The 26,714-nt window shown below is 39.0% G+C and overlaps 1 protein-coding gene across 3 annotated transcripts in view; it reads left to right on the top strand.

Annotated features, from left to right (window-relative positions):
- The window catches only part of GPAT3 (glycerol-3-phosphate acyltransferase 3), a 69,244-nt gene extending 43,686 nt beyond the window's left edge, over positions 1 to 25,558 (top strand). For 2 of the 3 annotated variants that reach the window (XM_040479394.1, XM_040479388.1), the window contains exons 4-13: positions 4,243 to 4,513; positions 8,270 to 8,344; positions 8,867 to 8,956; positions 11,058 to 11,151; positions 15,379 to 15,494; positions 16,696 to 16,751; positions 17,275 to 17,360; positions 18,824 to 18,952; positions 19,436 to 19,515; positions 24,277 to 25,558. In XM_040479394.1, coding sequence (XP_040335328.1) covers positions 4,243 to 4,513; positions 8,270 to 8,344; positions 8,867 to 8,956; positions 11,058 to 11,151; positions 15,379 to 15,494; positions 16,696 to 16,751; positions 17,275 to 17,360; positions 18,824 to 18,952; positions 19,436 to 19,515; positions 24,277 to 24,373 — 1,094 coding nt within the window. In that variant the 3' untranslated portion in view covers positions 24,374 to 25,558. The remainder of the gene's footprint in view (positions 1 to 4,242; positions 4,514 to 8,269; positions 8,345 to 8,866; positions 8,957 to 11,057; positions 11,152 to 15,378; positions 15,495 to 16,695; positions 16,752 to 17,274; positions 17,361 to 18,823; positions 18,953 to 19,435; positions 19,516 to 24,276) is intronic. The other variant, XM_040479400.1, reaches the window with a different exon arrangement.
- Positions 25,559 to 26,714: the final 1,156 nt, after the last annotated feature.

Raw genomic sequence — 26,714 nt, 5'->3', positions numbered from 1 at the left:
AGCTCTTGTGTAGTATGCACTGTATGTGTCCATCTCTTTTTTATATGAACTGCCTTTTAGTATTTATTTTTATTGAGGTATAATTAACACAACAGTAGGTTTTAGGTGTACAACATAATGATTTGCTATTTTAATACATTGCTATCTATCTTATGTACCTTTAGATTGATTCCGCTATTTTGCTATTGCACACAATGTGGCAGATGTTCTTATATATGTCTACTTTGCACAATTTTATAAGAATCGCTCGAGCATGAGGGAAAAGTTCTTCTTTTTTTTTTTTAATTTTTTTTTTAACGTTTATTTATTTTTGGGACAGAGAGAGACAGAGCATGAATGGGGGAGGGGCAGAGAGAGAGGGAGACACAGAATCGGAAGCAGGCTCCAGGCTCTGAGCCATCAGCCCAGAGCCTGACACGGGGCTCGAACTCACGGACTGCGAGATCGTGACCTGAGCTGAAGTCGGACGCTTAACCGACTGAGCCACCCAGGTGCCCCGGAAAAGCTCTTCTTTAAGGTGGGATGCCAGATAATACATGGGGAAGGAATGAGACAATACCATTTTAGAATACACATAGTACCAATTTATTCAGGAAGGACCATTAATAGCTGCTAATATTGGGTGAAGGTTTGAAGAGCAGGATATTTCCATGGTCTCAGATATTTCCATAGTCTCAATATTTCCATAGTCTCTCCTTTATACATACTTAGAGATAATAATTCTCCACTTACTAATCAAAAAGACAAAAATAGTAACTTTATAGTAGAGAAACTTGGTAATAACTATCTTAAACCAAGTGGTCAAAGGAACAGGTCATTAATCGTGGGACAGATGTCACATGTTTCCAGTGTGACGCATGGAGGATACATCGTTCATATAGTATTTCTGCCTAAAGCGTACAACATGCCTCTCACCATGAGGAGACATCAGATTAACCCAGATTGAGACCGTCTACAAAATAAATGGTTTGTAGTCCTAAAAACGTCAATATCTTGAAAAACAAAGAAAGGCTGAGGAACTTTTTCATATAATTAGGACACTACAGAGATGACATGTAAATATCATGTATGATCCTTGGTTGAATCTTGGGCCAGAAAAAATGATATGAAGGATATTACTGGGACCATTGTCAAAATTTGAAAAGGGCTGTACATTTGTACTAGTATTGTAGTAACGTCCACTTTCCTGATTTCGACAGTTGTACTGTGGTTAAATAAGTAAAACTTCATGTGTTGAGGAAATCAATGCTGAAATATTAGGCATAAAGGGCATGATGCTTGCAATTTGTTCTCAAGTGGTCCAGAAAAAAGTATCATTTTATATATACCTAGAGATAGAACAATAAAGCAAATGTGACAAAATGTTAGCAATTTATGAATGTGGGTAAAGTGAACTATTGTTGCAACTTTTCTGTAGATTTGAAATTATTAAACAAAAGTCTTCCTGAGGTATACCTGGAAGGAGAGTTGCTGGGTCTTGGGCTACGAATTTCTTTAAATTTACTAGGTGGTACCAAATTGTTTTCCAAATTTTCACCAACACTGGATACTATTCAATTTAAAATTTGTATTAATCTTTATGGGTATGAAATAGCATTTCATTGTGGTTTTTGTTTGTGTTTCTCTGCTTATAGTGGAGTTGAACATCTTTTAAAATGTGTAGTCATTAAGGCTTACTCTTTTTATGAATTGTTTGCCATATATTTTTAAAACTTTCTCTTATTTTTTTGTATGTCTTTTCTTTTTTAAGTTTGTATACTTATTTTGAGAGACAAAGTGCATGAGTTGGGGAGGGGCAGAGAGGGAGAGAGAGAGAATCCCAAGCAGGCTCTGTGGTGTCAGCTCTTACCCTGATGTAGGGCTCGAACTCACAAACTGTGAGATCGTGATCTGAGCCCAAACCAAGAGTCTGACGCTTAACTGACTGAGCCACTCAGGCACCCCTTGTATGTCTTAATATATTCTGGAAATTAATCCTTAGTCAATTAGATGCATTGTAGTCACCCACATACTTTTGAAAGAGGCTTAACAAGGAATGCCTGGGTGGCTTAGTCGGTTAAGCATCCTACTTTGGCTCAGGTCATGATCTTACAGTTCGGTTCATGGGTTTGAGTCCCACTTTGGGCTCTGAGCTGACAGCTTGGAGCCTGGAGTCTGCTTCAGATTCTGTGTCTCCCTCTCTCTGTCCCTCCTCCACCTGTGCTCGCTCTCTCTTGAAAATAAATGAATAAACTTAAAAAGAAAGGCTTAACAAAAATATAAAATTGAGTTATATTTTATTTGAGCTCCACAAAATTAAGTAGGTCAGGGGGCAGAGAGAATATTGCACATCAAGTGGATAAGCGCTGGGGGCTGGCTCCTCTTTACAGATCTCTCTCCTCGCTCAGTTAAATAATGAGGCAACTCAAACTTGAAATTTTATCTCTGGCCCCTCCAAAAAACATTATGTTTAGAAGGGCTGTCCACTTGTCTCCAGTGTGTTTCATTCTGAGATTTGCTGAATAGCTTGTTCTCCTTACCCTTCTAGAGGTATTTTTTTTTAATTAAAAAAAAAAAAAAGAAACCCACAAAAACCCTATATATTGCTAAATAATGAAATTCTTGCCCCGCTAAATATTGGTCAGTACTTGGATTGAGTAAGCTGCTCTGAGTGGTATTGCAGTGTTCACAGAGCAAGAGGGTAATTCACCAGTGACACTGTCTTGGGTCATCCTCTAATAGGAATCAAATCCTTTTCAGAGGTGGTGAAGAAAGGTTAAACCACTTAGACTTGATGGCTGGAAAAGGTAATCTAATCATCTCAGAACTTACTTTATTGCTCAAATTTAAGGTGATTAGTTTGCATGTTGGCAAAAACCAAAAACAAAACAAACAAACCAAAAAAAAAACAAAAACAAAAACAAAAACAAAAACAAAGAAAAACCACCCCCAAAACCCAAAAGGAAAATCGTGTAACTTGAGTCCCGTAAGGAAGCTAAAACTTTTCCCACCCTCTATTTTGTAAAGGAGGGCACCAACTTAGGTGACTTGTCTGTTTATACAGTCACAGAGCCGTTTTTGTCCTAAACAGAACTTGACCTTGGACTCCAGGTCCTCTTTACTTTCTACTCCAGTGCCTTATGCTTCCATTCCTTCAAAAAACTGATATATCACCTCTTCATCTATGGATGCATGCACTTGTTCTCCAGCGGTTAGGTAATATAGCACTCTTCACTCTCCTCACTGGTTTCCCAGTAAACTGGAAAGTGAGACAATCAAAAGGGATCTTCTTTCAAAAGAAAAGACTTTTCTACTTTGGGAGGTAAATTCCTTTGCGACACACCCCAGAGGGGCAATCAGATGGTCTTGTCACTGTGTGTGTAACTACTCTTTATTCAAAGATCTCATCTATGACTCTCACTTAACAGTTAGAACTGGGTGACAGTAGTCATTTTTTCAACTTACAAAATTTATGGTACCTTAAAAATCTTTGAATCATTTTCCTTATGGGAAATACAATTACTGTTTAAGGAGGAAAATCTAATCGTATTGCCCAGAGACAACTGTTAAATGTGGCCTTCTTGACATTTTTTTCTATGCATATATATTTCATAGAGTTAGATCAAACTATAGTTTTAGATCTTGCCTTTTTTTCACTTAACATTAGAGTATTTATCAACTAGGGTATTTATTAGATGCATTATATCTCATTGTCTGGATCGATTATAATGGAAAATGCTACAGTGAACACTCTTGCCTACATTTCTGATTATCTTAACTATTAATGTTTCCATGAATTCAGTTCATGAACTTTGCTCACTTTTTCACAGGAGACTAATTTTCTTATTAAATAATTTTTGCATATTAAAGACAGCAGCCTTTTGCCAATTGTGGTAAAGACCTTTTGCCACTTTGCTTGCATTTTGGTTTTATGGTTTTTATCAGGGGTAAACAGAAGGTTTTATTTTCACACAGTCTAGTTCTATACTGGAGAGTTTGTTCTCTAGCGGTGTGGAGGGAGGAAATGCAACAAGAAAAAGGCTACTGAGGACCAGTAGTGAATTGAAGTCATTCGGTAGAGGCCATTTCATGCAGACTCAGTGATTTCACCTCTTTTCCCACTGTGGTTGCTTGTCTTTTATTTTTGAAATCTGCTTCGTGTTACCCATTAAATCTGTTTACTTGTCTTCTGTACAAAGTTGCCTCATTGGTCAGTTCTTGTGTCCTATGGCATTTTCTCATGTTCTGATGCTTTCTTTTAAGGTATTATCCAAAGAGATGAGTCACCCATGGAAAAAGGGCTCTCTGGTCTGCGAGGAAGGGACTTTGAGCTGTCTGACGTGTTTTATTTCTCCAAGAAGGGCTTGGAAGCCATTGTGGAAGATGAAGTGACCCAGAGGTTCTCCTCAGAGGAGCTAGTGTCATGGAATCTCCTCACAAGGACCAATGTAAATTTCCATTACATCAGTCTGCGGCTCACCATGGTGTGGGTACTGGGCGTCATAGTACGCTACTGTGTCCTACTACCCCTGAGGTATGTCTCCTGCCCAGTAATTTGATGGTATAATTGGTTCGGCTTTCTTTTTAAATCATGTATATAATGGTCCCATGAGAGTATTATGGTACTAATCCCACCCCTTCACACCTGCAAAACACCACCAAATGTGACCTCCACAGGAACATGTTAAGTATCCATTCTCCTTTCACATTTTTTCCCAAATGGAAGTGTTCTTCAGAATCTACTATATATCAGTCTGGATCCATGTTGTTCTTTTGGTCATAAATAATTTGAGGATGGATAGAAAAGGGAAGTAGAAAAAAGAAGAGAGAAGGTTTATAGTTTTGAATTCACCAGAGTGTCAACCAAACTATAACTGCCTTTCTTTGCTAGTCTTTAGCAGTTCACAGTTGCCCAGGAGAGAAAAAAATTTCTGAGAGTGGTTACCACATGGGAAAGAGCCATTCAGAAGACTGAATTTGTTCCATCCAGTCCCATTATGATTACTCACTTTTCTCTTTCTTTCTTTCTTTCTTTCTTTCTTTCTTTCTTTCTTTCTTTCTTTTTCTTTCTTTCTGTCTTTTCTTTTTTCCCCTTCCCTTCCTTACCCTTCCCTACCTTTCCCTTCCCTTTGCGGGGAGCAGAGAGAGAGGGAAAGAGAGAATCCCAAGCAAGCTCCATGCTGTCAGCACAGAGCTTGAACCCATGAACTGTGAGATCATGATCCGAGCCAAACTCAAGAGTCGGGCACTTAGCCAACTGGGCCACCCAGCTGCCCCTCACTTTTCTTACTAAAAGTTCCCCCACCTGTGTCCCCTTCTGGTTCTAAGTTTGAATGCTGACTGAGGAAGGAGGTACCTTCAGGTCCAGTTTACTGGAACCACAGTGTGGAACATAAGATTAGCAGAAGTGACGCTGCACAGTGGGAAGAAGCACGAGTGGCCAAGGTGTATTCAGCATGGCGATGGGAGGTAGTAGGCACGTGTACCAGTCACAATATTGCTATTGATTGTCTTGTTTGCTTTCCCTCGACACAGCCTTGGCATCCTCTCAATAGAGTTTTCCAGATAGTTCCTATCAGCCACCTTAAATGGGCACATGAGTTGAAACCTTTTTACCATCCCTCGGGTGGCCTATATTTGCCTCATTTAGGTGTATTACAAGAGTACAAAGAGTACAAAGAGTACAAAGGTACATTGTGTGTGTGTGTGTGTGTGTGTGTGTGTGTGTGTGTGCACGTGCCCATGTTGCCAGCTGGGGCATGGTTTGTCTTTTGGGAATCATTTCAAGCTGTGATAACAAAGTGACATTCAGGATTTCACATCTACTTTTCCTTCAGCCTTAAACCGGTGTTCCCAAACTGGGGTTCATGTACTCTGAGCATGCACAAGACTATCCACTGGTATACACGCATGAACTTTTATTTATTAGAGATTTCTAGTCTCTAGAATTTCCATTTATTCTGTTTTTTATTCTTTTTCTTTTAAAAATTTTAACACATTTATTTTTGAGAGACAGAGTGAGACAGAGCACGAGCAGGGGATGGGCAGAGAGATAGGGAGGGGGACACAGAATCCAAAGCAGGCTCCAGGTTCTGAGCTGTCAGCACAGAGCCCGATGTGGGGCTCAAACTCACCGACTGCAAGATCATGACCTGAGCCGAAGTTGGACGTTTAACTGACTGAGCCACCCAGGCACCCCTATACTGTTTTTATTCTTAAAAAGGAATGAAACTTCAATAAAGTAGAGTATATAGATTAGCTCTTATATCTCCACTTGTCCCATGAGTCATTCACTGTATCTAAGGCAACGTGATAAAAAAAGTGAGGATTTTGCCACACAGAGTATTTGAGATGCCCTCATTTGTTGGTTAGCTTTTAGCTGCTGTGGCTGCCAGCAAATGGTATTATGATTCTGTTATCTAGTTACATTTAAGTAACACTCACAAACTAAAGAAATAACATAAAAGATTCTTGCGAAGAAGGCAGGTGTAGGATAATCCAGTAATGTAAGCACCCAAGAACAAGAAGAAATGGCAGAATTGAGACTCCTACTTAGTACATACTCTTCAGTGTGAAAGAATTGCTCTGTAAATGCTTTATAAGATGAGCTGTTGCTACCAAGTGAACACTCAAAAAGCAGACTGTGCTAAAATTGGTTATGTTGATGGTTGCACAACTCTGTGAATATGCCCCAAACCATTGAACCCTTTAAAGGGGTAAATTGTATGATGTGTAAATTGTATCTCAGTAGAACTCTTATAAAAAACAGGTTGTGGCTGAAAAGTAGTGTCATCTATGAGAACTCTCATGTTGGCTCTCTTAAATTGGAAAACAGAATTTTTTGGCCCGTTCATCAAGCAAATAAAAGCTTTCAATAGTTTTGAACCCAATTATGAAACATGTTAAAATGTAAGTCCCTTCTGACTTAATGTGTAGGAACAAATGATTGCCATTACGGCAGGATAGCAAAACGTTCTTTTAAAACTTTTGCATAATTGGTGAATGAGATTAAGCAGTGATTTAGTTATTGCATCAGTGCTGGCATGAAAATGTGGCATCGAAAGAAAATGGAATCTGAACTTCAAATTGTTCTGTCAAAAGGTCTTAAAATAAGACTTCAACAAGGTTTCATACCTTAAGAAGGTGTTTATAAGGAAGTCCCCCTTATTTGGAAAGATTTTAAATCTCAATTTTTTCTTTTTGGATTAATTCTACTTACATTTCTAAAGGTGACTATTTTCTTTCTGAAGTGTTTAGAATGTATATTAAAAGCACTTTTCAAAACTGAGAAAGTGTCTTTGTGGAGATTAGATGTGAGTTACCACAAACATGCAAAGGGACAAAGGTCTGCATTAAAGGATTTCTACATGGTGATATAATTTGGTGTCCTTAATATGAAAGAGCTTTTCTTGCGATTTGCTATAAATTTTAAATTCCCTTGAGAAAAATTTGAATTGTACCTCCCTCCATCATGAAAAAACACAGAAAAACAAGTTACTTTCATACCTTTGGAAAATATTTTCTTTTACACCCACACTATGCCTACCAATGTATCCTGAACAGAATTAGGTAACTCCTTTCAACCTGATGTGACTCCTTTATACAACATAAAACTTTTTGTTATATAAGATGTTAGTTAATATGAATATATTTTTGAAAATTAAAATAATTCTGAAAAGCAAAAGGGGCAAGCCTTTAAATTTATTCTTGTCACTAACCCGCTTAACCCTTTGGTGATTACATAGATTGAATTTGATAGCTTTATAAATAAATTTCCAAGCCTTCTCTATGCATCTATCAACTAGTTATATGCTTGCTGTCATTTTGAAAATGGTTATCATACTCTACATATTATTTTGAAATTCATTTTGCTTTTCTTCTCTCAAAAGTACCAAGGACCATTCTCCCATGTCAGGATCTATAGATTTACCTGATTCTTTTTTTTTTTTTTTAAATTTTTAATGTTTATTTATTTTTCAGAGAGAGAGAGACAGAGACAGCATGAGTTGGGGGTGGGGAGGGGCAGAGAGAGAGGGAGACAGAATTTGAAGCAGGCTCCAGGCTCTGAGCTGTCAGCACAGAGCCTGATGCAGGGCTCGAACTCACAAGCCGAAGTCAGACGCTTAACTGATGGAGCCACCTCGGCGCCCCTACCTGATTCTTTTTAATGGCACTGCCATACATGTTTCGCAACTTATTTACAATGTAATTATTTATGAATTTTCAGGTTATTTCCCTCTACTGCTGCTATTCAACTAACTTTCACATTACCTTTTCTTTTCTTTTTCAGGGTTACCTTGGCTTTCATTGGGATCAGTTTGTTGGTATTGGGAACTACACTGGTTGGGCAGCTTCCAGATGGCAGGTGAAATGTTTGCCTCCACCCAGCCATAAATAGGATCGTCCCTTTTCTTGGCCTTATCCTCAAAAAAGAATATTTGATTCCTATGTATTGCATCAAATTTATGGCCCCATCACACTTATTAAAATTTTGCTTACTTCGTATTCATAGTCTTCATCTGATTTGCCACCACACTTTCATATAAATCCTAAGAAATTGTTTTTCAAAGGGGAAATGAAGAAAAGAAAATAGAGTGAGGGACTCAAGGAAACCACAAGAGCGTTATCATCCGGTCAGGCTCATCAGGCTGAGACCAGAGAAGCTTCAGCTAATCTTGGTCAGGCATTTATCATGATAGTCTAGTAGGGCGGGAGCTATTTTCCATTAGAATTTTGTCCTAATGCGTCAATGAGACTTTAAGAATTGAACTGTGCTTGTGTTTCAGAACACAGTATGCTGCTGTGAAGGAGCACATTGAAGTTTTTATTCTGTTGTCTCTTAGCAGTGCCCAGAACTGCACCATAAAATGTTTCCTCTTTTTTTCAGCCTCAAAAACTGGCTGAGTGAACTGGTTCACCTGACTTGCTGCCGGATCTGTGTGCGAGCCCTGTCTGGTACCATTCATTACCATAACAAGTGAGTGTGTGCCTGCTTCCTTCTGCCTTTCTGGTCAGGAAGTCCAGCCCATGACTGACAGTAGCGGGTGGAGGAAGCAGATGAAATGAAAGTCCTTCCAGTGTGTTCATTCTTGCTGCTTAGAGTGTCACAGACATAACAATTTTGCCCGAAAACCTTTTAAAAAGCCATCCATTTGCAGAAGGAACATAATAATAGACATGTGATGACACTTAAAAATTGGGCAGGGGTGCCTGGGTGGCTCAGCCCATTAAGCGTCCGACTTTGGCTCAGGTCATGATCTCATGGTTTGTGAGCTTGAGCCCCACTTAAGGCTCTTTGTCCCTCCTCCCCCACCTCTCAAAAATAATGAAAAAAACAAAAACAAAAAAAACAAAATTGGGCATTTATGGTGTGCAGCCAGGCCCGAGCTTCTCATAGGCCATCCTATGAGAGAGACACCGGTGTCCTGTTTTACAGGTGAAGAGCTGGGAGCCCTGGGATTGGTTGTCTAGGGTCACATGCCTGGCACGTGGCAGAGTCAGGTTGTGAACTGGGTCTGTCGATATAAAAAGCCATGAAGTTGACAGGCCTGTGGTGTGGAGGAAGGAGGACTGGTCTTCGAGTCTTGAGGCCTGGTTTCCAGTCTCAGTCCCGCTGCTTCTGAAATTCTGTAACTGAGCCTTGAGACAGAACACCCACACTTTGCTTCCCTCACCCCTAACTATAGAGGGTAGGGGTAGTGGTAGCTAACTTGTTAGCTGATTGAAGTAATTTTGGTTGTTTTAATTACTTTTCTGTTAACTCAGTTTTATTTTTTTACGTTTAATCTCATTGTTTTAAAAGTTCTCTCTCTCTCTTTTTTTTTTTTTCTGACTGGGTCTTTCTGTCTCATTTGTAGAAGGGAAACATTTTCTCATTTGGCTTTACCATGTGTTACCAACATTGAGAGGCCCCTTAAGATTCTAAAATTACATGATTTTTTCATTGAGCTGTGTGTTTTGGGGTGAAAAGTAGAAGAAAATGCTTTGATAGAACTGTGATCAGAAGAAATACTATCTACAGAAAAGGTGCTTTAATTACATAGAGAGTTCGTAACTTATTATATAATTACTTCTAATTTATTTATTATTTTTTTTAACGTTTATTTATTTTTGAGACAGAGAGAGCATGAACGGGGGAGGGTCAGAGAGAGAGGGAGACACAGAATCGGAAGCAGGCTCCAGGCTCTGAGCCATCAGCCCAGAGCCCGACGCGAGGCTCGAACTCACAGACCGTGAGATCGTGACCTGAGCTGAAGTCGGACGCTTAACCGACTGCGCCACCCAGGCGCCCCAAATTACTTCTAATTTTAAAGAAAACATGCTAAAGTTGTTATGCATTTGGTTGCCTTTCTTCTTTGTATACGGCCAACAAAAACTACTTTGCTTCATTAATATCAAATACTGGTTGAACTTTAAGATAAAGGTCGGCAAACTATGGGGCTGGAGGCCAAATGTGGCCTGCCATCTGTTTTCTGTAAATAAAGTTTTATTGAAACTTACTCATTTATATATTGTCTGTGACTGCCTTTGTGCCCAAATAGCAGAATGTGGTAGTTTTGACAGGGATTGGCTGGCTTGCAAAACCTAAAATAGTTATTATGGCCCTCAGTAGGAGAAGTTACCAGCCTCTGCTTTAGGGGGATAAGAGGGAGGAAACTACAGTAAATTTACTTTTTGGGTCTTGTGAAACTACTAAAAGTGATGCATTTAAAGAGTGGAATAATATGAAAATACTTATAAGAGATGTGAAACTTACATATCACAATATTAAAGTTGTGGAATCTTTGTAATTCAATCTAATATTTTTAAATTACTTTTTCATTATAAAAGGAAAATATGATCATTACAAAAAAACCATGTAAATATATATAAAGGGAAAGTCATGGGCCCCTTCTTCTCTATATACTCTTACCCCACTCCCATCATACTGCCCAGAAATAACCTTTTAAGATGAGCCCATATACTTTGAAACTGTACTTTTAATGTACTTTTTAAAGTAAAATAGGATGAATCTCTACATGCTGCAAAATAGTGGCTCTTTTCCAGGGTATAGTATTTACCACTGTTTGTAATTGCAGACAGTACAGACCCCAGAAGGGAGGCATTTGTGTTGCCAACCATACTTCTCCAATAGATGTTTTGATCTTGACAACAGATGGATGCTATGCTATGGTAAGAGCAGCTCATTGATAGTTCAAGTAATTGCATGGTTTGTGGATTGTTCAAACTTTTAATTTATTTTGGCACAGATTAGAAAGTTTTATATTAGAAAGTGACTCGGTTATACTACTATAGCTGTATGAATTATATAACACATTAAATGAGGACTATATGGGGCAAGAAAAAGAAAGAAAATAGCCATTATATTTAAGGTAATAGAAAATTGGGGACACTTGGCTGGAGTATGAGACTCAGTGGAGTGTGAGACTCTTGATCTCAGGGTTGTGAGTTCCAGCCCCACCTTGAGTGGAAAGATTACTAAAAAGAAAAAAAAAAAAAACCTTTAAAAAATAAAAATGAATAAATGGATCAATCTCTTTTTTAAAAAAAAGATGGTAAAAAATCTAGCTTAGTGAAATATAGACATACATGAACTTGATAGGAATTTACAAAGTTGACTTCATCTTGCTTCTAAAATCCCTGCAATGTTCAATAACACTTCAAGACATTAAAGTCTTTCTCCTTAGAGCTGTGCAAATCCCTTACCAGCCAATTAGTTCTGTCTTCATTCAGGGAGTCATATACAATTAAACAAGCAAACAAAAAAATCAGACTTTTTAATGAAGATCAGATGAGAAAGACAAATATATATATAACACATTGCCTTTCTCTGTCAATAAGTTCAGATATACAACACTTGTGCAAACTGCATTTTTTTTAATTTATTTAAACAAATTTTTTTTAATGTTTATTTATTATTGAGAGACAGAGCATGAGCATAGGAGGGGCAGAGAGAGAGGGAGACAGAATCTGAAGCAGGCTCCAGGCTCCGGCTGTTACCACAGAGAGCCCCATGTAGGGCTCAAACTAAGGAACTAAGACATCATGGCCTGAGCCAAAGCCTGATGCTTAACCAACTGAGCCACCCAGGTGCCCCATGCAACCACATTTAATCTTTAAGTTGTGGAGCTTTTTCTAAATCCAAGGAAGCTTTAACTACTTCTAGGAAAAGACTTATGGGAATTGGTGGTTCTTAACCTTTTTTAGGTTAGGAATCAGTTAATAGTTATGTACCCTTTCTTGAGAAAAACAATGACATACATGTGCATCATACAAGCACAATTTTGTGCATAATTTCACGATGTTTATGGCTTCTTAGAAAGCCCATGCAAGGACCCTTATGTTAACAATCCTTGGTAGACCCCAGTACAGTTCTGGGTGTATGACCGTTCCTTGCGTTTATGTGGACAAGCATATTCACATGCGTATGTGACCTTCCCTGTAATGCGGTGGGATTAAGGCTGAGATTTTGTTATAGATGAGAAAGCAGAGGCTCAGGCATTTTAACCAACTTACTTAATTATGATTTTGTGTTTCTGGGTCCATATTTGTTCTCTGTCCCTGTCAACAAAAAGTTGAATAAAACTCATTTGTGACTGAGGGCCTCAGAATTTTGTTGGCTTTTTTATTGTCGTAACTGCAGTTATAACATTAGCCAAAGTTTAGAAAAGCGTAGAGCCTGCTAACTTTCCATTGGGTTGAGTGATAGAAACCTAAAGCCAATGAGATTTAGATCAGAGGCAATAAAGGGCAGAAGTGGGAGGAAACTGTATCGTTGACCTCCAGAGGTCACTTCTGGCCTCTTTCGGCTACAAGTAAACTATATATCTGAAGAAGATTTTTAAAGCCCTCTTTCCTCCTAAACAAAGACTTCTTAATTTTTAAAAAAATTTAGAAAGATTTTCTAAGGTACAGAGAAATTGTAATAATAAAATGGTATGCAGGACATTCATATACCCTTTATTCACATTTACCTATTGGTACTGTTTTGTCCTATTTGCTTTATCATGCACTGGTTTTCCCGCTGTCTCTCTACATAAAAATGTATGTAAATTATTTATTTTTTTATATATTGGTATTAATATTATTTCTAATATTAATATACTATTGGAAATTTGAGTCTGTGCCAATTCATGCAATTCATAGGGTTCTTTCTTGCTTTCCCTCCCATCCATATTTGTGTCTCCTTTTTTTTCATAGTGAATACCCTGGCACCCAACATTCAACATATTTACCTCTTTTTTTTTTATTTTTTTATTTTTTTTATTTTTTTTTTTATTTTTTATTTTTTCAACGTTTATTTATTTTTGGGACAGAGAGAGACAGAGCATGAACGGGGGAGGGGCAGAGAGAGAGGGAGACACAGAATCGGAAACAGGCTCCAGGCTCTGAGCCATCAGCCCAGAGCCCGACGCGGGGCTCGAACTCACGGACCGCGAGATCGTGACCTGGCTGAAGTCGGACGCTTAACCGACTGCGCCACCCAGGCGCCCCACAACATATTTACCTCTTTTCTCAATCCTCCAATACATCTAGAATTGTTTCAGAATTGCTTCACCTGTTTCACTACAAAAACAAATGTAAAAAAAAAAAAAAAAATCAGGATATTTTGTAGTTTTCCCCGAGATGGAGGGTGTGTGGTCAAATGCTCGTCTTTGTACATTTCTTAGATTTTTTTTCTCCTTCTTTCAGTGTTGTTCTTTTATTCATTTGAAATACAGTTGGATTTATTTGTTTCAGTTTTCTTTCAGTTTACTAGTCCCATTGTTGTTGTTTATTGTTGGCGTGCTTCTAAATGTTAAACAGCAAAGGCATGCTCAGAGTTGTGTTGCTTCCTCCCCTCCCGCTGTCCATTCAGCCCCGTTCCCTCTGACCCTTGTAAGTTTCCAGCTTCGCTGCTTTGGATTTTTTTTCTTTTTGTAGAAATGTATATAATATAATATAATATAATATAATATAATATAATATAATATATATAATTATATAACATATATTTTTCCTTCTGTCTTACACAAAAGGTAGCATACTATATTTGCTTTTTTTGCAATTTGCTTTTTTCACTTAACAATATTGCCTGACTGGTGAGCATAGCATGACGTATAGAGATGGTGAATCACTATGTTGTACAACTGAAACTAGGGTGCCATTGTGTGTCAACTATACTCAAATTGAAAAAAAATTAAATTAGAAAAAAACAAAACCAGAACCCCAACCAGCATCTCCTGGAAATCACATCACGCCTTATCAGTCATAGAGATCAACCTTCTCTTTTCCCAGCTGCATGATACTCTATTGCATATATGTATCATAGTTTATTCATCTGATTTCCTAAAGTTTGAATATTTAGGTTGTTTCCAGTATCTTGAAATTACAAATAATCTTACAATTAAAGCCTCGTGCATATGTACTTTCATCTTGTTGGAGGTGTATCTTCAGAGTAAATTCCCAGAAGTGGGATTACTGAGTTGAAGGATAAATGTGTATGTAGTTTTGATAGATACTGCCAAGTTTTCTTCTATGGGTGTTATAATCTCCCCCAGCCCAGGCAATGTACGATTTCCATTTTCTGTAGTCTTGGCTCTGAATGCATTGTTAAGCTTTTGAGTCCTTGTCAGTCTGATGATTGAAAAATGGTATTTCAGTGTAGTTTTAATTTGCATTTCCCTTATCTTGACTGAGTTGAAAGACCTTTACTTTTTAAAGCTAGATTATAACTAGTGTAGGAACACAGTTTAAATTCAAAGGTGCTACTAACGAACACTTTTTGCTTATATCTGGCCATTCATATCTTTTGATTAGACTAAGAACTTCAGTCAGTAGAAGAAGGCCAATCTTTTCTCTTGGTGGGGAATAGGAACTTATTGGCACTTTAAAAAAAAAAAAAAAGCTTTCTTTGCATATCTGTGCCTTCACATTTTTCTTTCTTTTTTTTTTGAGATCTTTATTTTTTATTGCAGTGTATTTGACATAGAACATTTTATTAGTTTAAGGTATGCAACATAAAGACTCAATATTTGTGTATATTTTGAAATGATCACCAAAATCAATGTAGTTAACATCATCATACATAGTTGCAAATGTTTTTCTTATTATGAGAACTTCTTGTTTTTTTAATTTTTATTTATTTTTTTTCATTTTTCAATATATGAAATTTATTGTTAAATTGGTTTCCATACAACACCCAGTGCTCATCCCAAAAGGTGCCCTCCTCAATACCCATCACCCACCCTCTCCTCCCTCCCACCCCCCATCAACCCTCAGTTTGTTCTCAGTTTTTAAGAGTCTCTTATGCTTTGGCTCTCTCCCACTCTAACCTCTTTTTTTTTTCCCCTTCCCCTCCCCCATGGGTTTCTGTTAAGTTTCTCAGGACATTTTTCTTTTTTCTAATGGTACTTCTAGGTTGGCCAGGTTCACGGTGGATTGATGGGAATTATTCAGAGAGCCATGGTGAAGGCTTGTCCGCATGTCTGGTTTGAACGATCGGAAATGAAAGATCGACACCTGGTCACTAAGCGGTAAACAGAGACATTGCTCGGTGTTCTTTGGGGTAGCATAAAATCTGATAAATCTTGGCCTTCCTGCAAAGACAGCAGAGCAGTACTAAGGATTAAACCTAAAATATATGGGGTTTTCTTTGTGGTTGACTTTTCTTTGCTGAATCACATGTCTGAGCTACATTCCTAAAAATTTGAATTCTGTAGTCATAGTGGGTTATAGGATGAGATTAGAAGTCCCATACATTTTGTATTGCTGTGGTTTAGGTATAGTCCAGTCACTGAATTTTCAGAATTAAAACTTACTACCACGAAAGTTAAATAATTGGTAACTGTTTGCTGAGTAAATAGATGGCTGATTGTTTGCTGAATGTCTCTTATCATTTAAATCCATCAAGAGACTGGCAGAGCTAATGCTCTTTATGGAACAGAAGAAATCTCTGGGGCTTGGGATTGAGAGGAGCTACCAGAAGCCTTTGTTGGGAAACAAGAGCTTTTTGCCTGAGGCCTTTAAGTGAAGGCCGTCTGGTTATTGCTTCTAGAAACTTGAAGGTAGGGCATGCTTTTAAGAGTAAGATGAAAAGTACTTGTTGAAATCTGTTGAAGGTTAGTGAAACCATTCCCCAGTTTGAGATTATTTAACATGGGACACGGGTAGCTGTAATTTCTCTCTCTCAGTCTTACCAGTTTCTGGTGAGCAGTTGGGAATATAAAGCTGGCTGCAGGGGAGACAGGACCTAAGCCTGGAAGAACTTCCATGTTCTCAGCTTTCTGGCATCTCTATTACATATCACAGGAAAGCTGAGCCTGACTCATTTAAGGAATTTCTTTACACTCAATGGCCATGAGCCTGACAGGTTCCAGTGATCAGTATTCTCATTTTTCAGATGAGGAAATATAAGTACATGGAGAAGGGTACAAACTATATGACACAGGGGGCTCCAGAGCTCATGTCACATGACTGCCTAGCGTTCTATTTTAAGAGTAGGCAGAAGGCACTGACAACTGCTCACTTTGAAATGAGAGGAATTAAAATAGTACAGATAGCATTATGCTTTTTAGAAAGGGACCAACTTGAGTTTATCCCTTTACTTATGTCTTATTTTTCCCCCTCCTTATTGCTATACAATTATATTTGTGCTAGTGGAGTGTAAACACCAAAGTGGATTCCCACCTCTATTTTTATAAAGGTAGCATTCTGATCCTTTATTTTTCTTCACAGACTAAAAGAACACATTGCTGATAAGAAAAAACTACCCATATTAATCTTTCCTGAAGGTAAGAAGGGTAACTGCCTACCAAGCTATAGTTGATAACAACCAGCACCAAAAGTATGTGAGGCATCAGATTGTTCTAGAAGTTCACTCTTAGTCCAGATCTCTGCTGTCCTATAGGAATGGGATGGCCTTCTCTGAGCCAATAATCCCTTGCTTTCTTTTGACATTTGATGGAAGGCATGGTGCCTCTTTGATCTTAAAAGTTATTTCTGGGTAATGAACTTGGATAGGTAGTGTTCCTAATTTTTTAAAGTATTTTTTAAAGTATTAAAATTGTCACCTGTTGTGCAAAACTTTTATCTCCAGAGTATTTAATAACAAAGCAAAAGTTTGTTTTTAAACTTGCTTAGAACTGTTGAGTTACTTAATTAAGCAGGGATTGATTTGTGAAATAAGGGTAAACTCCAATTTTGCTAGGATTTGAATATTTTATTTTGTGTCAAAATAATTCCTTTTAAAAGTTTGTTGAAAAGAGAAAAACTGCCTTTAAAAATAGTCACCATACCCTTTTCTCCCTTCTGCAGGGACTTGCATCAACAATACTTCAGTCATGATGTTTAAAAAGGGAAGCTTTGAAATTGGAGGAACCATACATCCAGTTGCAATTAAGGTAAAACAGATTTCCACCCCCCCCCCCCCCGCCCTGAGGCTCCCCAAAGGGGAGTGACTTGGTAACTTTATTTTGATATAACTTCAGTGTTAAAATCTGTAAGAATAACAAGTGCTTGTACACTCTTCCCCCTGCCCCAGCTTTATTGGGATATAGTTGACATATAACATTGTGTAAATTTAAGGTGTACAATATACAGTGTTATTAACTATATTCACCATGCTGTGTATTAGGTCCCCAGGACTTGTTTATCTTAATAACTGTAAGTCTGTTGTCTTTGACCAATATCTCCCCAGTTCCTCCACTGTGCCGTCTCTCCTCCTCAGGCCCTGGTAACCACCTTTCTAATCTTTGTTTCTATCAGTCCAGCTTTTTTAGATTCCACATATAAATGAGGCTATACAGTACTTTCAGGGTCCATCTGTGTTGTCACAAATGTCATCTGTATACACACACACACACACACACCCCACATCTTTATTCATCTGTTGACCTACACTTAGGTCGTTTCCATATCTTGGCTATTGTGAAAAATATGCTGCAGTGAACATAGGAGGGCAGATATCTCTTCAAGATCTTGTTTTCACTTTCATTGGATACATACCCAAAAGTGAGGTTGCTGGATCATATGGTAGTTCTAATTTTTGACTTTTTGAGGACACTCTCATACTGTTTTCTATAGTGGCTATACTGATTTACGTCCCCACCAGCAGTGCACCAACGATCTCTTTTCTCCACATCTGTTTTTCCTTTTTGCAAATCTGTTTTATATCCTGGGATTCTGCATGAGATGTAATTGAAGAAAAGGATTGGTAATTTGCTGCTAACCCAGAATGTTTAGAAACCACAACTTTAGTTAAACTTTCTCAGTTTGTAAATTGAGTCTCAGAGATGTCATGTAATTTGTCTCACAGTTATACCGTTACTTGGTGGAAATATTGTGTTGCCATTATGTTAGAGATATTTAGCCAACCAACATATTCTAAAGACCTGTTGTGTATAAGGTCTTCCTTAAGGCATTTGTATACTCTTTATTCTGATTCACCAACTGTTTACATTTTGCCCTGTTTGCTCAATCATTCTGTCTCTATTGGTACATATACAGACGGGTTCCAGGGGACTGTGTACCAGGCATTTTATTAAGTACCGAGGACACGGTAATAAGCAAAAGAGGTACTGTGCCTACTTTCACTCAATTTCAGTGAAGTGGGAGACAGATATTGAAGACTCATGTGGATAACTCTCTTATTGCAGCACTCTGGGGCTCTGGTCAGAGGAGTTAGCTGGCCTGGTTTACTTTTTTGATCATTTCTATCAAGCAAAGTAGCTTCTCTTTCTCTTGGGGTTCAGTAGAGATGTTTGGCCTGTCGCCTTGGAAACACTAACGTGGATAAGCCATCACTTAGTTCATGACTGCAATGTTTTTTCTTTTTTTTACTTCTTTTTTTTTTTTTTTTTCCCAGTATAACCCTCAGTTTGGGGATGCATTTTGGAACAGTAGTAAATACAACATGGTGAGCTACCTGCTTCGAATGATGACCAGCTGGGCCATCGTCTGTGACGTGTGGTACATGCCCCCCATGACCAGAGAGGTATCCATAGATAACAACTGGTCTTTGGTGCTTTATCCAGTCAGATCCAGGGGAGAACACTTTTCCCTGAAAACCTGGGTGCCTGCCTTCTTCACAGTAGCAAGAGCTGGGCTTCCTTTCTGCTCTCTCAGCAAACGAGTCATTTAAAACGAAATGTATTTGGCTGTCTTCAAGTCAGGCTCTTTTATATTCAGAAACTCTTTTCCATAATGGTTTTTATACTTGCTGTTGGTTTAGCGAACCTACAAATATTATGGAATGTTACATATTGGTAAGGCTAACAATATATGTACATGATAAAAATTAAACATTACAGCACTGCATTTTCTTGGCAGACCAAATGATATTTGCTATGATTGAGAACAGAACTGAGCTAAAAGGTGACTCTTACATTTTAAAACAAATCTAAATGATTGTGAGATATTTTAAGAATTGTTTGAAAACTCTATTCCCAGGATGTACTTGTAATTTTCTTTTCCCCAGGAAGGAGAAGATGCTGTCCAGTTTGCTAACAGGGTTAAGTCTGCTATTGCTGTGCAAGGAGGATTGACTGAGCTTCCCTGGTAAGAAATTTTTTAGACGTACTATCATTTCTTTTTCATTAAAAAAATCACTTTTATTTTGCATTATTTATCTATTTATTTTTAGAAGTATGTTTATTTTGAGAGAAAGAAATAGTGAGCGAGTGGGGGAGAGGGAGAGAGGAAGAGAGAATGTGGTACACAGGCTCCACGCTCAATGCAGAACCCGACATGGGGCTTAATCTCATGACCCTGGGATCATGACCTGGGCTGAAATCAAGAGTTGGACACTCAACCACCCAGGCACCCCCCAATGTCATTTATTGTGCTAGCTAGCCAGAGGTTTACCTGAAAGAGCGGTTTACTTAAATACCAATGGCTTAAATAAGGTAGAAGTTTATCCCTCTTGCTTAAACACAGGCTGCACAGGCTCGTATAACAGCTCATTCTGTATCCCATCCTCAGTGTGCTTCCACTTTCGGGTCCAGGCTGATGGCTTCAGGGCTACTCCATGTGTCCAGAAAATGGCCAGTAGGGAAGACTTATAACAAGGACACACCCCTCTCATTATTACCATTATAGGTTGGACCAGCCACTTCCATTTGTATCCATTGGCTAGAACTCAAGTAATATGACAGCAACCACGAAGAAGGCTGGAGAATGCCGTCTTTGTTCTGGAAGGCCATGTGTCTAGCTGTTAGCGTTTTTTTACTGAAGAAGAACGTGAGAATAGATTTGGGGTTGGAGGACGGACCCTGGGAGCAAGGGGCAACTTATAGGCTTGTTCATATTTAATGCTAGCTATAACTAAATTAGAGAAAACTTAAAAACTTGAAAGGAAATAAGTGAAATATTTTAGTTATGGAAACTTTGGATTTAATTTTTTCTTTGTTTGAGGAAGGTTGAATGTAGGGGAGTGTAGTAGTCTGCTTGGGCTGCCATAACAAACTACCATATATGGGGTTGACTTAAAAAACAAACTATTTCTCACAGTTCTGAAGGCTGGAAATCTGAGATTGGGGTGCCAGCAAGGTCGGTTTCTGGTGAGAGCTCTCTCTCCCTTTTGGCTGGCAAATGGCCGTCTTCTTGCCTTGTGTTCACACAGTCTCGTCTTTGTATGAGTATGGGGAGAGAGAAGCGAGCAAGCTCACAGGTGTCTCTTCTTATACAGACATTAATCCTATCTTGAAGATTCGTGACCACTCTTCTGACCTCATCTAAACCTCATTACTTCCCAAAGGCCCCTTCTCTAAATACCATCTAAATATTGGAGGTTAGGGCTTCAATATATGAATGGAGGGGGGCGGGGAAGGCATAAACATTTAGTCTGTATTAGTGAGGGTTAACTATATACCTACATTATAGTGGGAGATTAAATTCTCACACACACAGACATTATGTTAGCAAGCTTGCATAAAGCAGTTCAAACTTTGGGGCACCTGGGTGGCTCGGTTGGTTAATCGTCCACTCTTGATTTTGTTTCAGGTCATGATCTCATGGTTCATAAGTCTGGGCCCTGTGTTGGGCTCTGTGCTGATAGTGCAGAGCTTCCTTGGAATTCTTTCTCTTTATCCCTGCCCCCTCCCCCTGCTCTGCCTCTCTCCCTCTCTCTCCCCTCCCCCTCAAAATAAATAAAAAATAAACTTTAAAAAAACCAGTTCATACTTCAAATCCTGTAAGTTTAATAAAGTCCCTCTGTTTATCATTTTTGGTGTTTTGAAAACACTTTGCATGAAAAGTTCACTTAAGGCAATTATAGTTATGTTCTAGGAGCAGGATTTGACTGAGTCAGGTTGTCAGCCAGTTCAGCCAACTGCAGAGGGACCCGGGACTGCTCAGGAATTAGCCTCTGGAATAAGGGCTGGCTGAGTTCTTATACTCCTTTATGCAAAGGTGGGGAATGTCTCTAGAATATTTTATCCATTCATATACCTTGAGTACAACCAATTTCACCCAAGAAACCTGTTTCTGGCGTCTGTTATGCTAATTAGGAAGCCAATCATTTCTGTAGTGAAAACCCATTTCTAAAATTCATTATGTGAATTAACAAAGGTTGGGAAGTTGATGGGAGACAAAGGTAGCTGATGCCTTATAGTGACACCTTTGGAGGGTGGCCTTCTAATTAAATGCCTGGCTGATCATCCCCAGAGTATGAGTTCTTGATTTAGGGCAACTTGACTGGCCCTAAGGCCAGGACTAGGGTCAAGATAGGCTAAAACTAACATTTGTATCACACTACCTAAGCTGAAATAGGTGAAACTAAATTACAGACATCATAATATCATGAAATGACAGACTTATACATGTCCTAGTTTATCAATGCCCTAGTGAATCCAAGTTCACTCTGGACCTGGCTTCCTCTTTCCTCACTGTTTTCAGTTCTTTACTCTGCTTCCTCTCCCCTGACATTAAAGCCCTCCTCCTGCCCTGAAGCCATGTGAAAATCTAGGAGTTTGGGATCAGTAGCCTCAGACACCAAAGAAAGGAAGAAAGTCTTGAAAGACAACAGCCTAAGGAAGTCAGCCACAGGACAGATCACAATCAGATTGGCTTAAAGAAAATCTGTCAGATTTTGAGAATTTTTCAATTTCCTTTTATTGGGCCATATGCAAGGCTCACTGCCTTTCCAGGTGTACCTGTCATTCACACACTGAGTATGAATTAACATGTCTACATGGCTTTTTTCCTAGATTAAATGAGAATTCGGTTGTATCATCTTAAACAGGTTTTTACATATGGTTGCTGCTATCCTTAGGAGCTCAGGTCTACTGCCATTGCAAAGGGGAACTGGGTAAAACTTAAAGTCTCTAGAGGGGGCAGGTCACAGTTGGGGTGCTCAGAGCTGTGTGTGATACCTGGGTGCTTGGGATAGTTGCATCAAAATAATGTCAGGATGCTCAAGGGCAAATGTTTTTAACTGTTTTGTCAGTTTTGGCTTGGACCTTAGGAAAGAAAGAAAGGCTTTTCTTCTGCCTCTCTCCACCCCCCCCCCCCCCCACCCACTTAGTTCCTACTATTCAGAATTCACATCAGTGCTATGAATAGTTAGAGGCAGCTCTTCTGGATAAAAGAGGCTTTGGGGGACAATTCTGGGGAGCTAATAACAATTTATAACTTTGTTTCATGGAAATTTCCTACATCTGAGCCCCTGGAAGATGTGTGGACTTTAGTCTGTTTTTAAGTTGAGGACTCACTGGCAGGCTGAGTCTTGGTTTTGACTTCAGAGGCCAAAACATTGCAGTGGTTCAGGCGGGCGTCTGTTTGTAGGTCAAGTTCTGTCCTCATGGCAGAGTTTACAGGCTAACCTGTGATCCATTCATCATCATCAGAAGGCACTTGGTAAACATTTGTGTTTAACTGGGTTAAAATTAAACAGGTACAGTATAAGGTAAGCAAGTTCACCATCTATGCGCTTAGGAGTTAAAATCAAAAACATTAGATTAGGAGAGAGATCGTGGCCCCTTATAGTCCAGTTCTCCTCTCAGAGCTTACAGTTTGTTGTTCCTTTGTGTTGACCAAAGAAGGAAAGGCATGCAGAGTCCTTATAACCCAGGCAGCTCTGTGTTTTCACCACCGTGGAGAGAGTTCAGAGATTCACAGACTCTGAATTAAGGAATGCTACTTACATAGGCACTACCTACTGGTTAAATGCAATTTATGATTTTGTTGTTCATTTTTATTCTGAGTCTGTTTTGTAATATGGGAGATCATTAATGCTTGAAATATGTAGTGCTTTGAATGAAAATACAACTTTTCATTGTATTTTCCTGTGTCTTTCCTATATTTTCTATGTATTTTCCATATGTCTTCCTATGTAGACATAGGAAAGAAAGGAAGAAAGGCTTTGGTTTGAATAATGATTAACCCATTTATCTGTAAGGAATTTACCGGTACATACACAGTACCCTCACCATTATTTGAGTGTACCTTAAATTTTCCATATGGGTTTTCTAGTAAGACATAGGTTTATTGGATGAAAGAAAACAATACTTTGCTTTCCTTGCAGAAAAAGACAGGCAAACAATCCTAGTTTTAATATAAAGTCCAGGGGTGCCTTGGGTGGCTCAGTTGGTTAAGCATCTGACTTCTGCTCAGGTCCTGATCTCTCAGTTTGTGAGTTGGAGCCCTGCGTCTAGCTCTGTGCTGACAGCTCAGAGCCTGGAGTCTGCTTCAGATTCTCTGTCTCTGTCTCTGTCTCTCTCTGCTCCTCCCTGCTTGCAATCTGTCTCTCTAAAAAATAAATAAACATTTAGAAAGTTAAAAAAAAAAAAACGATGTAAATTCCAAATATTGAATATACCAACCCTAACTTCTTAATTTTTTCTTTTCCAGTGGTCATTCATTTTTTGAGAGAGAGACAGAGTGCGAGTGGGGGAGGGCAGAGACAGAGGGAGATATAGAATCCGAAGCAGGCTCCAAGCTCTGAGCTGTCAGCACAGAGCCCAACGCAGGCCCGAACCCACAGACTGTGAGATCATGACCTGAGCCTAAGTCGGACGCTTAAAAGACTGAGCCACCCAGACGCCCCTAGCAACCCTAACTTCTAAAAGGAAACTGAGTGGAGATATTATTCTATATTTTAATTAAGCATCAGAGAGATCGTTCCTTCCCCAGAGTAACACACATTTAGTCAGTAGAACAGAGGCTGAAATCTTGGTCTTTCTGCTTCCAAATCCCATGTGCTTTGCCCCATTGTTGACCAGCCACTTAAAGTGTCATGGCACCACACAGTGTGTGTTAACAGCAAATGCTTTTACATCATTGCTGGGAATATCTTTCATTTATTTGCCTTTCTATTCCCAGGGATGGAGGGCTGAAGAGAGCAAAGGTGAAGGACACCTTTAAGGAAGAGCAGCAGAAGAATTACAGCAAGATGATTGTAGGCAATGGATCTCTTTGAATCAGACTGAATCCCACCCTGGTGATAAAATTTGGCTTACCAGAACTAGCCCCTAGAAATGGAATGTGTTGTTTTTGGTGGGGTGAGAGGGAGAGTGGAGTATTGTTTTGGTTTACTGTTTTTGTTTTTTAATGTTAATCTTTTCTATAGGATGAATTGTCTCTACCTCTTTACGCCAGAGGCAGAACTCATCTGGGGCCCTTTTTGGCTTTTGTTGTCATAGCAATAGTCTCATGAATTATAAGGTAGTTTACTGACTTTAAACAGGTTCTGTCTTGTGTAAAATGATGAAGTCATTGTTGATTGAATGAAATATTTGTACAGGAAAAAGTGCTTCTAAAACACTTTTGGAACTCACTGTGTTTGGAACTTGTTGATATGGCAATTCTCAAAAAAAATCCCCCAGGCTCTTTTCATGATTCGTTTTCTCACTCCTCCCCACCCCGGCCCTCCGCCAATCACTTAAACAGCGGGAGTACACATCAGTTCAAGGTTACTGCCAGGGTTGTGTTCCACTGCAAGGTTGAAAAGAAAAATGAGGATCGTATTTAGGAGAAAGGACAGATTTGTGGCCACTTGATCTGAAAGTTGAAAGCAAATGTAAATATTTTTTTACTAGTGTGTTAGAAGAGAAGTATTACTTGGTGAGCTTTACCAAAGAAAGGTGAATGCAGGTTACTGTGTGTGTGCATTTGTACGTAGGCAAGTTTTGAATAAACAACTTTTTAGCGGGCCACTGGTGGTAAAGCTTTAAGGTTTCCTTGTGGTTACAGTAGAGATCTATACGTAGTGCCTCTCCCATTTACGGATTTGTTTCATTTTGTACCGAAGCATATTTTCAAACAGGAGGAGGCTTTAACAACAAAAAAATCACTTTGTCTTCAGGGGAGGTATGAATGAGCCAGGCGTGTGTGCTGCTTCTCACCCTCTACCCCTTTGAGGTTTATTTCAGGATGTTCCCAGTTTTTTAAACAGAAGAAGGAGTGGTAAAATTACCTTTTGGAAACTGAGCCTTAAATTTTTTTAAGGGGAAGATAAGTGTTTCCCAATTTACTCAGTGTAAACAATGTTTGATAGCAATATAACACCATGTTAAACTCTGGGAGTGTTCCATCTCTTCTGGTAACTGTGTACTGAATGTGAAACTGTCTTACAGTGAATATAAATAAATTATATATTTCTAAATGTGTGTTGCATTATTTTCCCTCACCTCTACCCTCTTCTGGTCTGAGGAAGGTTAAATTTTTTCTTATTATAAACAAGAATTGTTTGTTTTCCATATCAATTACATAGTTAGATTTTATTGGACTGGAATATCTGAGAAATGAGACCATGAACAGCTAGTTTTGGTTTGTTTTTTCTTTCCTTTTCTTTTCTTTTCTTCCTTTTTTTTTTTTTTTTTTTTTAGCTTGATGATTTGGACTCTGACCCTGTGGACTCTGCCTTGAGCAAGTCATAAACTTCACTTGATTTGTGGGTGAACTCAGGCAACTATCTCTTTTTTTTTCTTTTTAGTTTTTTTTAATGGTTATTTATTTATTTTTTTTTTTAATTTTTTTTTTTTAGCGTTTATTTATTTTTGAGACAGAAAGAGACAGAGCATGAACAGGGGAGGGGCAGAGAGAGAGGGAGACACAGAATCGGAATCAGGCTCCAGGCTCTGAGCCATCAGCCCAGAGCCCGACGCAGGGCTCGAACTCACGGACCGCGAGATCGTGACCTGAGCTGAAGTCGGACGCTTAACCGACTGCGCCACCCAGGCGCCCCAATGGTTATTTATTTTTGAGAGAGACAGAGCACAAGTGGGGGAGGGTCAGAGAGGGATGAAGATACAGAATCTGAAGCAGGCTCCAGCCTCTGAGCCTTCAACACAGGGCCCGAGGCAGGGCTCAAACTCTTGAACTGTGAGATCATGACCTGAGCTGAATTTGGATACTTAGCCTACTGAGCCACCCAGGTAACTATCTTTTAATTGACTATACATATGTCTGGTGTAGGGCTATGATTTACAATCTTATCAAACTAGATGGATTTGCTCCCAAAGGAACATTTGCAAACAGGTTACCCAAATGGTGAGCTACTCTTCTGTTCTTTGCACCCCCCCTCCTTTTTCCCTTTGTTCTTACTCTTTGATTCTTTCCTTTGATCTTTTTTTTTTAAAGGTTTTATTTTTAAGTAATTTCTACACCCAACGTGGGGCCTGAACCCACAACCCTGAGATCAAGAGTCACACACTCCACCAACTGAGCCTCCCAGGGGCCCTGATTCTTCCCTTTGATCGTGACTGAAAATCAGCAAGTGACTGATTCGGGGTGACTCTTTGTCTTGAGTTCCTTTTTCC

The sequence above is a fragment of the Herpailurus yagouaroundi genome, unplaced genomic scaffold, assembly GCF_014898765.1.
Source record: "Herpailurus yagouaroundi ecotype Mexico unplaced genomic scaffold, PumYag 28, whole genome shotgun sequence".
NCBI classification, from domain to species: domain Eukaryota; kingdom Metazoa; phylum Chordata; class Mammalia; order Carnivora; family Felidae; genus Herpailurus; species Herpailurus yagouaroundi.
The sequence above is the reverse complement of the archived record's forward strand: the minus strand, read 5'-3'. Positions and strand labels throughout refer to the sequence as shown.